The following is a 15,143-nucleotide window of genomic DNA, read 5'->3' on the forward strand; positions in this document are numbered from 1 at the left end:
TACTGTCAACGCTTCATTGATCACCTCTCTGGGGCTTCTCGTCCACCTAACGCGCGCCTCCGTCGCCAGCTCGCGCACTTTAAGCTGGACGATGGCGTGCTGTATCGCCGTATTTACCATCCTGACGGGCAACGCTGGGTGCCAGTTCTACCACGCTCTCTCCGACTTCGTGTCCTCAACGCCTTTCACGATGATTTGACAGCTGGCCACCTTGGGTTCCATAAAACCTATGACCGCATTCGAAGTCGTTTCTATTGGCCTGGACTTTCTGCTAGCGTCGCCAGATACGTCGGTTCCTGCTCTCCCTGCCAGCGTCGCAAGCTCCCAACATCTGCTCCTGTCGGCCAATTACAGCCGCTTCCGTGCCCTGCAGCCCCGTTCGAGGTTGTTGGGATCGACCTTTACGGGCCCCTTCCGGTCACTACTGCTGGCAATCGATGGATAGTGACTGCCGTCGACCATCTGACGCGCTACGTTGAGACAGCTTCTGTGCTTACTGGCTCTGCTTCGGAAGTTGCTCACTTCGTTCTTGAAGCCATTATTCTACGCCATGGTGCTCCTCGTGTACTGCTCAGTGACCGTGGAAAGGCGTTCCTTTCCCAACTGCTAAACGAAGTTCTTCGAGCCTCCGGCACAGCCCACAAGACAGCTTCCTTCTAGCTATCACCCCCAGACTAACGGCCTGACCGAGCGGTTTCATCGCACCCTTGCCGACATGATCGCCGCTTATATTCAACCAGACCACAAAAACTGGGATGTTCTTTTACCATTCGTCACTTTCGCTTATAACACGGCCGTGCAGCGCACAACTGGCTACTCGCCATTTTACCTCGTTTATGGACGCTCCCATACTTTCTTTCTGGACGTTTCATTCTTCAACTCCAAGGCTAATACATCTCTATCATCGTGCGAAGAGTACATTTCCCGACTCGACCACTGTCGCCAGCTTGCTCGCCTGAACACAGAGGCCAGACAACAAGACCGGAAAAATATTTACGACGAATGCCATCGCGTTGTATCTTTTCGACCTGGTGACGAGGTCCTGCTCCTGACTCCTGTTCGCACCCCTGGTTTATGCGAAAAATTCCAGCCACGGTTTATCGGGCCGTACATAGTCCTTGGACAGACTTCGCCTGTCAACTATTGCGTTACTCCTCTTGACGCCCCCACAGACCGCCGTTGCCGCAATACCGAGGTTGTCCACGTCTCCCGCATGAAGCCCTTCACGCGGCGTGCCTCGACACCTTGACGGCCGGCCAGGATGGCCGCTTTCACGTCGGGGGGAAATTAGTGTGGGCGTTTATTACGCACATCTTCCTCATCTGTATGTTATCATCATCATCTTCGCACTTTTACCTATCCTCCTCTTTGCCTGTATATGTGTTCATCATCATCGCCTGTGTGCTGCGCTGGTTCGCTGACGAGCTCCCGGGCCTAATAAACGTCGTTCCAACCGAGACGTCACAATATCGACGGCGTTCGCACGCAATTGTTCCCGATCGTAGATGAACTTGGCGTGATAGTCTATGACGGAGACGCCGAGCTGTACACTACAGCAGGTAAATTTGCCATTATGCTCTGTAAACGTAATAGCATGGTTTGTATGAAGTGCATGGCGACATTTATTCCATTGTTCTTGCAGATGGAAGACGGGTGCGTGTACTCTGCACACCTAGCGGTTTTGCCGCCGATTGTTCGGACAAGGAGCTGCAGAACAGCCATACAAATACGGAGCTGCCGAAAGCCGCTACTTCGCGATGCGGAGACGCCACGCCAACGACCACTGAAGCTGCTGCCGCAGCTGCCGTGCCGTGTGCAGCCATGCCGTCTCCGCATCGCGATTCTGAAGAAGCTTTGTGGAGTGGCCGGAGAACTAAGTTTCTCATTGAATGCTATAAAGAGCATTTCGGCCGCATCGGGCAAAAGGGGGGACTAAGGTGAGGCTTAGCATTCTATTTGTTTGTATTTGCGTTACATTTTGTATTGTTCTGCGCGCAGGAACAAAAAGCAGCTGATGCTGTTTATAACAGATGCATTAAACGAAGAATTCGGATGCACCATAACGGTGATTCAAGTCACCAACAAGTGGAAATCGCTGGAGAGGGCGTATAAAAAAGTTCGGATTAACAATAACAAGTCTGGAAGCGGAGCTGCCGAGTGCAGTTTTGAGGGGTGAGTTCGCAGTGCTGCTTTTATTTTATTCATGATCTCGTATGCTAGTGCATAGTTCAGCTAACACCTAACGTCTGTGTTGCACATGATTCACGTCCATTGAAAGAACGCTTTACTCACAGCGGTGTACATTAAATTATTAACAAAACTGGCTGTTTCCAGGCGAGTCCCTGAAATACTTTATACTAAAGCATTAAAAAATGTCTGAACATGCAATGCTAACGAGTGTGAGCTTCAGAGAAGAGCTTATTCTAGTAGTGTATCGTTCAATTTACAGGAAATTGTAGCACGGTTGTACGCAGTTACGCTTTCTCCAAGCCATGCGTGCAATTTGGCTAAGTGATTTGTTCGACACCAATGTTTCTCACTTCTGGCCACTGTTTGCACTGGCATATGCATAAGGGCATAAAAAGCAATTAAAAAGTAGAAACTTGCTTTCTCTGTTGTTGTTACAATATGCCAAGTATTGCTTGTACAAATTCACGTTTTACTGGTGTACTAAATTTCTGGTGCCACTTGCATTTAACTTTTTAGAGACCTGCAGGACTTTATGGAAAAACAGCACCACATAAGTCCAGTTGTGACATATGCACAGGGGTGCAAAATTGTGCCAGACAGCAGGGAGAGGTGAGCATGGTTATATAAAAGTGGCAACTTTTGTGTTGCATCCTGTGTGTCACCTGATGTCACTAGTAATAAACATTTCCTATTTAAAACAAAATGGATGTGGTCAACACTAGTGCCATGCATGCAGTGTATGTGATGACATAGCCCACTTAATCTGTGCTTACAGGCTATTTATTTCAGAAAGCAGAGCCTCAATGCCCGCGCTGAACATACAGCGACTACCATCTCTTCAGCTATTGCATTCTTGGCCCATGCACTAACACTGCCCAAGTGTCTTGTGCCAATGAATGCAGAAAGCACTGGGGCGGTATTCTGTAAGAGTCTACCTAGTGGACTGTCCATTTGGGCTGTCGCTGATTGGCTGCTGCTTGATGTGCAGGAAGGTGCCAGCCAGTCTCCTTCCTGCACGTCAAGCAGCAGCCAATCAGCGACAGCCAAAATAGACAGTTCACTAGGTAGACTATTACAGAATACCGCCCCTGTGGTCTCATTGACATACTTTAGTCTTGATTGTTGTGGTATGTGTCATGTGCTGTGCACAATTCATTTTTTATCATACCAATCTGGAGCAATAGGCATGCCGCAAGGCAAGCCTGTCTCTCTAAAGTGTAGTTCTGCTAACGAACAATACAGTTGCTGCAGGGAGCTGCAGGATACAACGCAGGCCCCAGAAGCGGCGCTTAGCCCAACCACAAGTGTGGAAAACACACAGGTGGAGCCACGTGGAGCCAAGCTGAAGAAGGACCCGCCCTTGGTGCAGCTGCTGCAAAAGCTGGACCAAATAGAAACGAATAGGGCAGCGCGACATGAACAGAAGATGGCCCTTCTGGAGCGCTTCGTGAGCGCATATGAAGCAAGAAAACAAACACCTTGTTTTCATCAAATCTTTTTTGGCATTTATACAACTCAGACACAAACAGAAGGTGCAAGGCTTGAAACAGTGCAAAACATCCAAAACAAAATTATAGTGGGCAGAATATGGCAGAAAGCAAAGTTCCGTTGAGAAAAGTGTACTCTCAGCACTGTGTCTCAGCAATATTCTGGCGTCTAAGCTCGCACATCTGCTTAATAGCTGCAGTGCTTGTGATGGCTCCGTCATTTTCATTTTCGATGTTGTCCTCCCTGGGGGGGTCTTCGCAGTCACCTAGCATGTCAATGCTACTGCTACACAAGTTATGTAGCACGCATGCTCCAAGTACAATGAGACAACACTGGTCGATTGAGTCTGCGTCTACAAGATATAGCCTTCTGAAACGCTGTTTCAGAAGGCCAAATGCATGCTCAATTGCCACACGTTGTTGGCTGTGTATCTTGTTGAAATTCCGCTTATAGCGCTCAAACGTTGCCCTATTATCTTTATACGGAGGCATCAGCCATGGGAGAAGCGGATACGCCGCGTCCCCCAGCAAGTAGTCGTTAGCACACTTAGTCTCTGCTACACTATTCGCAATGCACACGAACTACAGGTGGCGCGCGAGGCGATCCATGATGGCGGACCGAGAGAGTATCAGAATAGGCGACTGCGGCGTCCGTGTGGTAGCACGCCGGGCCTTTTCTCATCTTTCTCGTCGCACACCGAGTGTATTCTTATTTTTGAAATTGTATTCTCATCGGCTGCGGAATGCCGCTGCATAATCAAAAGCGTGCATAACGAGAAGTGCATGCTTGTTATTGTTATTGCTTCTTATTGCGACGATGTTGCACCGCATCAGAACCGACTCCGCGTACACCCCAGCTTGGTTATTCAAGACTGGGCTTTGCGCTTCCCCACTCCGTGCCTTCTTTGGTGACATTGGTGGCATAGAATATTTTCATTTGGCTATGCCCGCAGTTTGACACAGAAAGAAAAGCGATGGTCGACAGCCTGCGAAAGAGCGGTCTTACGCACAGGACCTTTGAAGACGTCGTTTTCCCCAGAGGGCCCGCGGCAATCAGGAAGAGAGCGCAACGACTGCTAATAGCCTTCCTGCGAGACACGGGACTCATCAACACATGGTGACACACCCCTGATCTCAACTCAAAGAGGATCAGGCGGAAAAATTGCCTGCTATGTATGCCAGGCTAACCCCACCTGCTTCGTATCTAGAACGAACGCTACGGCTGGAGTGCAGCGTTTTCGGTTTAAGCCAGAGAAATACCACCGATCTTGTTTTGAAATCAATCAAAAAAGGTCAGTGCAAGCAAATATGCCACAAAGCTAGCGATCGGCGCGAAGCTCCGAACCTAGTTACGCTCCGTCAGTTACGCTCGAAAACCAGACACTAGCTCCCTAAATTGCTCTACAAATAATCAACTGTTGCGAGAGCGTTTGGGCAGCTTTATTTACAAATATTCGGCTGTAGCGGTAGCTTTCGGAAGTCGTAAGGCATCGGCGCGAATGTGTTACCTTGTCTTTTCGTGCCGCATTGAACGTGCCGTTCACGTAAGCTACAACTACCACATCGTAAAAGCGTAATGTTTATGCTTTCGTGAACAATGTCAACGATTAGCATTCTGCTAACCGATGTTGCTCCAGAATAAGTCTTCGGCGACGAAGTGTGCGCTACAAATTTCATTGGCGGAGTCACAGAATTGCCGATCCGGAGCTTCACCGCCGACTTCTTTTACGCGTCCAGCGGAAACAAACGAAGGCTTATCTCATCCTTCGCTGCTCGGTTGGTGGACTGAGGCACGCAACCCCCCCCCCCCCCCCCCCGCCCCCCCCCTTTTTTTTTTCTTCCACGGCGTATGCAGAAGCTGTTAACAAAACAGAAACGCGCCCGCGCATAGAGATTGATGATGATGATGATGATTTATTGGCATCCCCTTTGAAACGGGGCGGCGACAAATAGTCACCTAGCCTGCTTGATTTAATCAGGTATACTATACATGTTCTTTATCTTGCATTTTTGTATACCTATCATTATTTTTCTTTTTCAAAAATTTACCTTGTACCGCTGCCTATGATTTTAAGAGATCAGGTCGCATCCATCTTTTCCCTACTTTTTTTCCACCAGTACTCTAATCGTCTCTTGCTGATCTCTACGGCTGATCTGTTTATGTTTCCTTCCACTTTAAACCCAAGCGCTTCTGGGAGTTGCACGTTACCTACGGTTCTCGCTGGGTGGATCCCGTCGCATTCCATTAGGATGTGCTGAGTGGTCTCTGGATCTTTACTGCAGCATACACATGTCTCATCTAATTCCGAATATTTGTTCCGATATGTTTTCGTCCTTAGGCAACCGGCTCGAGCCTCAAATAGCAAGGCACTGCCCTTTGTGTTATCGTACAGATTTTCCCTTCTAATTTCTTTCTTCTCATTCTTGTAAATCTCCATTGTCCTTTTCGTTTCCATTCTTTGCATCCAATTCACGGTCTCTATTTCTCTCACTTTCTTTCTGATGACCCCTGGTTGTCTATTTACAGTTTCGATTATCCTGTACTTGGTTGCCAACTTCCTTGATCTCTTCCTCCATTCTGTGTCCACGCTTTTCATGTAGAGATACTTGTGCACTTTAGCCGCCCATTTATTTTCATCCATGTTCCTGAGCCTTTCTTCAAAACTAATTTTGCTTTGTGCTTCTCTGACTTCAAAAGAGGCCCAACCCATGTCTCCATGCACTGCCTCATTTGTCGTATTACCGTGTGCTCCCAAAGCCAACCGGCCTACTGATCTTTGGTTAACTTCCAAACCCGCCAATATATCCGATTTTAAGCATATAATGGCATTTGCGAATGTTAGCGCTGGCACCATTACTCCTTTCCAGATTCCACGCACCACCTCATACTTATTGTGGCCCCACAGTGCTCTGTGTTTCATTAATGCTGCATTCCGCTTCCCCTTTATTTTCAGATTATCTTGGTGGTTGCTTGAGTAATTCTTTCCTTCGTTTATGTGTACGCCGAGGTACTTATATTGCTTCACTATGGGTATTACTTGCTGTTGAATTGACACCACGAAGTTACTCGTGTGCTCATTAAAGATCATAATCCCTGATTTCTCTGTGCTAAACTTAAGGCCTAGATTTGTCGCTGCGTTCCCACAGATATTCGCAAGTATCTGTAAATCTTTTTTATTGTCCGCTAGTAGCACAATGTCGTCTGCGTACATCAGTCCAGGGATCTTCTGTTGCACCATTTGTCCATTACGCATGTAGGATAAATCAAAACCTAATTCGCTGTTTTCCAGTCGTCTTTCTATGCCCTTGACGTAAAGCGTGAACAACAATGGTGACAGAGGGCATCCTTGCTTCAATCCTTGGTGAATTCCCACCATTTCATTTCCTTTTCGGCCTTCCCATGCCACTTGTACTTGGTTGTCTCGATATATCTCCCTCAGCAGCTCCACGAAATCGTCATCTATGCCTTCGTATTGAAGAATATCCCACAACAATTCCCTGTCTACGTTGTCATAAGCTCCTTTAATATCTAGAAATGCTATCCATAAAGGTCTTTTCTGAGCTATTGAAATCTCTATGCACTGAGTTAGTACAAACATATTGTCTTCTAAGCGTCTGCCTGGCCTGAACCCATTCTGTAGTTCCCCCAATACACCGTTTTCCTCCACCCACTTCGACAGTTCTAATTTTATGGCTTGCATTGCCATTCTATATATCACCGACGTTACTGTAACTGGCCTGTACGAGCTCGTCTTTTCCTTATCTCCTTTGCCTTTGTAGATAAGATTCATCTTGCTTTCACGCCATCCAACGGGAATATTCTTTGTTCTAATCACTTGCTCTATGGCATTAGTCAGCAGTGCCTTGCTTTTTGGACCGAGGTTTTTGATTAGCTGTATTGGGATTTCATCGGGTCCTGCTGCCGTGTTGTTAGGGACATTTTCTGCTGCCTTTTTCCAATAAAAGCTTTCTATGCTGAATTTTGATCTCTCAGGCCTCTCTGTTGTTGCTGGATCTGTTGTCTGAACTACGCTTTTTCTCGTCCCGAAGTTATGCCTGATAACGTCTGTGATGTACCGCAGCGCATCATCGCCTTCATAGATGTTACCGTCTTCATCCCTTATAGCCGTTTGCGAGTTTCTAGTTGGAGCTCCGAGTGCTTTTATATGGTTCCAGAATCTTTTTGGGGCGCCTTTGTCTCTTTTGTGAATGTTATGCACCCAACGTTCACTTGCGCATTTAATTTTCTCTTGCACGAGCTCACTCGCAACCCTTTTCTTTTCTCGGTATGTATTCCATCTAAGGAGCACCTCTTCTTCTTGTAATCCCAACTTTTTGGCTTCTCGATGAACCCTAGATGCCTCTTTACGCTCTTCTATAGCTTGTTTAATTTCCTTGTTCCACCACTTACGTGGTTTCCTCTTTCCAATCCAACAATTGTATTGCCGTGTCCGCCTTATTTCATGCTGCATAACCTCCACCAGTTCCTTATATTCCCAGACTGCTGTAGGAAAAGCCTCAATTTTCTTCTCTATGTTGTTTGCGATCTCTGTTATTTGCTCGTCATTCATTTTTAAAAACTCTGAGGCTATTGGTTCATGTTCTGAGCTGGTATCTCTCCCAAACTTTAATGCTAAACGTCTATGATCGCTTCCCAGGCTATTTTTTCCATTTTCGTCTATTATCATTTGGTCCAGTTGTTCGTAGACCATTTCTGAGACTAAGGCGTAGTCGATGCATGACTGCCTGTTTCCGCATTGCCACGTTACCTGTCCATGACACTTATTCTCCCTGTTAACTACTATAAGGTTCTGTTCATCACACAAATCCAGCACTAGAGAGCCGTTGTAATCAGTATATCCGTCTAAATCGTCCATGTGCGCGTTCATATCTCCCACTAATATTACCTGGCCCGAGTTACTGAACTCATTAATATCGCTTCTAATGCAATCGACCAATTCCTTATTTTTTTCCCTGCTATCACTACCTGTCCACAGGTAAGCTACTCCCAGCCACGTCTTTTTACCTTGCCATGTACCACTAATCCATAAATGCTCTTTACATGTCTCGTTTACCCTTCGCCACTTCAGACCTCGCCTAATTAGTACGCCTACGCCTCCGCCTTTCCTTGACCCGGTCATTCTGTTGCACCCTTCCCATACAAAGCTGTCAATAACCGGCGGCTGCTCCAAATCTCGTAGATGCGTTTCGGTCAAGGCGTACACACTAATCGCTTCATCATTCAGTTGCGTTTGAATTTCCAGCCATTTTTCCTGCTTACGACCACCCTGCATGTTAATGTAGCAAATTTTACCTTCTCTATTCTTATCCTTTCTGCGTCTTTTCCTGACTCCTGGTCGCCTAATTCTGCCCTTTACTGGTGTTTCGCTATGTTCAATACCTAATCCTGCTTCCTGATTGCCTGGGGCCCGCCTAAAAAAGCTACAGCTCGTGCCGCGAATCGATTTCCGACCGGTGTTGCTACACTTTCACTAAAATGTATCCCGTCACGCACAAAAGCGCCTTCGCGGCCTGCTCGGTGCACTTCACGGTTGATGTCAATGACCGTAAAATTCATTGCTTTAGCTAGAGTCCAAATTTCCCTGTTTACTGCAAGAACTGCCCTTTCAATTTTATAACCCTGCCTTTCAACCTCTGGCACCGTGCACACCGCGATTTGTACTTCTTTTGAAACATTCCGCAGGTCGGTGACCCCTTTGGCTATTTGCTTTGTGATTCCTGCTGCTCGTCCGTTCAGTACGTCAATCACTCCGCCCATTATCACCACTAGGTGTCTCTCCTCCATTGTGTCCCACATGCGTTCCTTGGCCTTCGCGATCACCTCTCTAATCGGCTTTCCCGGAAGCGCGCTAACCTGGACTCGTTCGTCTGCCCCTACCCTCTCTGCTATCGCCGGTTCTACTTTACGCATGTTGGAATCCCCAACAAAGACAACTCGACGCTTTCCTTCCCCCTCACCGCCGAAAGCTGCCCCCGAAGTCACAATGCCCTCCCCTCCTTTCTTATTCTTGCCCTTGGCTTTGTTTTCTTCCCCGGCCGCGTCAGTGGTATCCCCTTCGTGACTATCACTGACGTTTGCGCCACTGCTTACCGGCGTGGCGGGTTCGGCTGTCTCTACACTCGCATCGGAGCCAGCTCCGTTCGCGGTGCTCGCCTCGATGCGTTCATCATTGCTTTGCAGAATGGTGGCGCTCAGCTGGATTTCTGCGTTAGCTAGCTTTTCTTCTGCCTCCTTCCTCTGCTTCTGCTCGATTTGAAGTTCCTTTTCTAGCTTTCCAACCCGCTTAGCTAACTTATCCTTGTCTTGCTCTAGGCGGTCTAGCCGCGACCCTAGCACACACATCCTACAGATAAAATCTGCACCATTCGCTTCGCGTGCTGATTTAAACCGCGTTTCTTCCAGCGCGTAGGAACGCTCGCACTCAGAACAACGCACGCGTGGGTTCCCCCTAGTACCAACCATCATCTCGTACTAACAAGGCGTAGATGTGGAAAAAAAAATTCTTTACCTACTTTTATCTAAGCGAGAAGACCAAGAAAGTGAGAAAGCATTAAAATAATTTATAAAGATTGTTTGGCTAAGCTAACCCTCCTAAAAAAACCAAAAAGTGAAATATAAAATAACAAAACTTATCTCTTTGGCACGCTGCTCCTGCTGCGCTGAAATGGCACCTCGACTCGACACGTCCGCTCCCGTCGGCTTCACTCGAATTGTGTCACTCGAATTGTGGCTTCACTCGAAAAGAGAGCCACACGGTAACACTGCCATTGACTGTGCGGATACTCTTTGAAATATTTCTCTCGCTGGCCACTACGCGGCGCGACCGTCTGTGTGCATTGCGAATAGATGGGGCTTTCTTTCAGCACGCGCGCGTCGTGTGCGCAGCCGGGATAGCCAACGAAAACGTCGATGAAACGGCTGCTTGAGTCGCAGATCCCTTGCAGAACGATCGAAGGAAATTTTTTCCTGTTGTAGTATGATGCTGGGGATTCCTTCTGGTGAGGGATTTCAATGTGGCAGCCGTCAACACACCCTATGGTGTTTCTCGGTCCTTTGCCGTTGCTTCTAGCAAGAAAGCGTGCTTTGATATTCGCCCGCTCTTGATCACTAGGCCAAGCAATCACTTCTTCGCTGATATTGAATAAGAAGTCCAGAACCCTTTTGAGGCACAGAGACACTGATGACTCAGACACATCAAAGGTATCAGCAATTCTATACATACTGTTCTGAGTACCCAAATAACTCAAAGCAATCAGGCACGTTTTCTCCGCGGGTATTTGTGGGCGACCTCCCTGAGGCGTTGGGAAAAAGGCAGACGACTTGAAACGCTCCGCAAGGGTTTTAAATGTGTCTCTGGAGAGCCGAAAAAGGCGCTTGAACTCGTAATCAAAATACCTGGCTACAACTTCCTCGTAGTATCTTGGAATACGATTGCGATCGCTACGGACAAGTTCAGCACCGACTTGGCACAACACTGCGTCGAGTTCCTCGTCTTCGCTCTCAGATTCTATAAGTTCCATAACAACGTGGAGGTCATCCATTTCGTTGTCCGTGTCAACATGTTTGTGGACCGCACAGGATAAATAAAACGGCTCCTCTAGACACGCATGCTGTCGTTGCTGTCGTCGCGCTAGTGCTTACCCACGCCGCTTTTGTAGATCAGCAGCAGACGACAGGCTTGCACCTACACACTCGATTGACATGTTAGCGGTGGCGCTGCTGATAGGTTGCATCTTACAACCTCACTCAAGGTGCCGAGAACTTCTGCACCGCGTGTCGGCCCCGCCTGCACCTTTTCGTTTCCGGTTCCGTGCACCTTTTCTGAATCGAACAAACCTAAATAGGCACCTGGTGCCGCAGCTACACGTCGCCTCCCTTCCCTCCCTCCCTCTCCCCCCTACGGCCTTTCGTGCGTCAGAAGAAGGCGCGTTTGCTCTACATATATGGTGATTGTAAAGGAGGAAAGATACGCCTACTTCTGCAGCCCTTAAGGGAGCACGGCACAGAACGCGCGTTTGTTCTCCGCCGTTCGTTCACTCCCCGTGAAAGCGCGCGTCCCTCGCGCCCTTTCACTCGCACATACAGCGTTCGGCGGAGCGCGGCGACTATTTCATCTCCATTGACGTCATACGGAACCTCACGGCGACGGCGACAGCGACGGCAGAAATCTGCTTTGGAGTGTCCATATAATTGCTATCGCAATAATACTGGGGCGGCGCTGCGGTCGAAGTGGATTGGGCCGCATCAAGGTCGCGCCGTTGGAAACTGCTGGCGATACTTCTCGGCAGGGTCATTCGTACAACTTCGCGCGCTGGTATTTGCGTTCAGACCAATCAAATGGGGTTCATAATTGCATATGACATGTAGTTATGCCTTAAGAATAAATTCCTTTTCTTTTATTTATTTATTTTTTATTATTTTCTAATGCCGCTCGATGATTGCGCATGAATTGCGGCCCCAGTGTCGGCTTTCATTCAACTATGTTATTGTACGGTTCCCTTTGGAGAAAAAATACTTTTCTCGTTCTTCAAGCAGCATTTATCTCTCGTGTTTATATTGTTACGCATATAGTTTTCTATCAGTAGGTCTTGCGAAACGCAGACGAAGCAACATATGTAACCTTCTTGCTTGCCGCTTCAAAGAAGTAAAGCATATCTGCCCCATCCGGCGCCTTGTACATTTAAGGGAAGCATTGATATAGATTTAGAAAAAAGAGTAAACTGCAGTGCAACATTCCATTCGAGTTTCCGCCTTTCTCGCTTAACAGAATGCGAAGTAATTGGTACGGGGTTATTTATTGCAGTCGGACCTCGAGCGCCGAAAACGGTTTTATAGTTCGCCATTCTATGTGCTGATCTTTGGCCGTAAGCCCGTACGTGGAATTTTTTTCCAGTCGATATTTCAACAAAGAAAAAAAAAAAGAAAGAAAGCCTGCGCGGTAGCCTAATCAGTGCCTATATCGTGGATGCGGCTTTGCGCTGCTAAACTGCATGGAGCTCGCGAGTTCAATCCAGGTGGGAACGAAATGGAAAAAGATTCGTGTACTTCTATCTAGGTGTGCTTTAAAGAACCCCAGGTGGCAAAAACTAAACCGGGCGCCTCATAATCATATCGTGGTTTTGACACGTAAAGCCGAAGAATTTGCTTATATTAAAAAAAGAAAAAAAGCAGGTGGCTGCGTTCTTCAGCTTATTTCTGGGGGTGTAAACAACATAAATTAATCTCGAGTCTGATTTCCGAGAAAAACATGTTACGCTTATCCTATATTTTATGTTTATAATATACAAGCTGCAGAGTTGAGCGGTCATACATTTGGGAACGGCATTATACATTTATGCATGCATGCATAAATGTAATGCCGTTCCCAAATGTATGACCGCTTAACTGTGCAGCTTGTATATTATAAACGGCTGCGTTCAGTTATCCGGTGCACTATCATAACTACCCTAATGAAACAAAGGAACGGAATGTCTCACATACACGCAGAGATATGTGCAGATCTGTTGCGTTCGTTGAAGAAGATAAGTGTACGTACCACATGGGGCACCCAGTTTTAATGGGTTGCAAACATGGTGAGACTGTCAAACAAAGTTTTCCTTGTCTGAATCAAGTTAGCAGATTTACAGGCTGCCCCAAAACGGGGCGTGTATATTGAATGAGAGCTAGGAACTTGTTAAGCAGGACTTATTAACACCCGTCCGTTAATTCTCTCAGAAACTGCGCCTCTACGCAACAGCCACGACTCTCCGGCAGCAAAATCATTCGGAATAACAGTCCTCATTTGCATGCAGTCACTCAACTTTGAGATTTCAACAGTGCTGTCATGCGTTACATTCGAACGGAAATTACTATTCGGCGTCGTACAGTATATCAGCACACACACGCACACACACACACACGCACACACACACACACACACACACACACACACACACATATATATATATATATATATATATATATATATATATAAGATGGTTTTGCCTGCTATGAATATTATTGCTGCGAATGAGAGTTTCCTTTCCAGTATTCACTAATAAGTGTTTGTTACTGCAAACACGTGCGCTTATTCCGGTAGCGATTTCTCACTTTTTCATTTCAATTATTGCATTTAGAGTATTTGTTAATTTTTCACTTACCTATATATATCGTAAATATATATGTCTATGTACCTTTTGCTACAATTACCTAGAAATACATTGGTCATTCTTCGCGCCACGCAGTTAATAAATCTGGTTTATTTCACTCTAATATTGTTTTCTTCGATCATTGGCCCTGTTCAATATCCACCAACAAGAAGAATTTTCTTACGTATTCTTACGTAGCCTTCATGGTGCGGAGATACCAGTTACTTTTAGAGGACAGTGGTAAGAACAGCAGTTCACCTGGCTAAAACTACATTTGGCACCGGCCGTCAAGAGTCATGGGCGCACCGAAGCAACTAAACCATTAAAAAATGTACTGCTCAGAGGTTCTGAGAGAAAACCTGGGCGGCCGCCAGCGTCCGCGTAGCGAACGCGCGATCGCTAGCAGACGACGCGCTTGACAACGACAGCAAAATTGAAGACGTCGCATTGCATAATTCATACCTCAAATATATATGTTTGGCAAAATGGTTTAAACATACATTTGCAGTTGAAATAAAGCGCTATTTTAAGAGCGTACTATGCGCAATCGGCCTCGGCGCCCGCAGCGAAAGTACGTTGAATACGCCGCGGAGCGCGTCTCCGCCCCAATGATGATGATGATGATGATTTATTGGCATCCCCTTTGAAACGGGGTGGCGACAAATAGTCACCTAGCCTGCTTGATTTAATCAGGTATACTACACATGTTCTTTATCTCGCATTTTTGTATACCTTTTTCAAAAATTTAGCTTGTACCGCTGCCTATGATTTTAAGAGATCAGGTCGTACCCATCTTTTCCCTGCTTTTTTTCCACCAGTACTCTAATCGTCTCTTGCTGATCTCTACGGCTGATCTGTTTATGTTTCCTTCCACTTTAAACCCAAGCGCTTCTGGGAGTTGCACGTTACCTACGGTTCTCGCTGGGTGGATCCCGTCGCATTCCATTAGGATGTGCTGAGTGGTCTCTGGATCTTCCAGTTCGCTCGCAGCGCCCTCGCACTATTTTTCCACACGCGGCGCCTCAGCGGCAGAGCGCCGTTCGGCCCACTCGACCATTGTCTAGTACACTCTAGTTAAAACCCCTCGACGTAAAAGTAGCGCCAACCACTTTCCTCCTCCTCCGTTCCACTGTCCCGCTCGGCCACGGCCGGACTCGACTCTCCTCCGCGCTCCCAGAGCGGAGGGTGGAGTCGAGTCCGGCCGTGGCTAAAACCCCTCAATGAAGAAAAGTAGCGCCATCTCATCTCTCCTCCTCCTGCGCCGGCGTTCTCTCTTCTGTCGACCGTGGCTCCCCCTACGCGGTGCCGAACTAGCAG

The 15,143-nt window shown here is 47.1% G+C and overlaps 2 protein-coding genes across 2 annotated transcripts; one reads left to right on the plus strand and one right to left on the minus strand.

Moving 5' to 3' along the window:
* The first annotated feature begins 1,480 nt into the window (after positions 1-1,480).
* LOC125944012 (uncharacterized) lies at positions 1,481-3,802 on the plus strand. The gene is made up of 5 exons (XM_049663712.1): positions 1,481-1,559; positions 1,643-1,937; positions 1,999-2,172; positions 2,707-2,799; positions 3,442-3,802. The coding sequence occupies exons 2-5, from the start codon at positions 1,822-1,824 to the stop codon at positions 3,800-3,802; spliced, it is 744 nt and encodes a 247-aa protein (XP_049519669.1). The 5' UTR covers positions 1,481-1,559; positions 1,643-1,821.
* Positions 3,689-11,513, minus strand: LOC119447091 (uncharacterized). Its single transcript, XM_037711477.2, has 2 exons — positions 10,540-11,513; positions 3,689-4,239 (listed from the first exon to the last, which is right to left on the minus strand). The coding sequence occupies exons 1-2, from the start codon at positions 11,238-11,240 to the stop codon at positions 3,816-3,818; spliced, it is 1,125 nt and encodes a 374-aa protein (XP_037567405.1). The 5' UTR covers positions 11,241-11,513; the 3' UTR covers positions 3,689-3,815.
* Between the last annotated feature and the right edge of the window lie 3,630 nt (positions 11,514-15,143).

This window comes from Dermacentor silvarum, chromosome 1 (genome assembly GCF_013339745.2).
Source record: "Dermacentor silvarum isolate Dsil-2018 chromosome 1, BIME_Dsil_1.4, whole genome shotgun sequence".
NCBI classification, from domain to species: Eukaryota; Metazoa; Arthropoda; class Arachnida; order Ixodida; family Ixodidae; genus Dermacentor; species Dermacentor silvarum.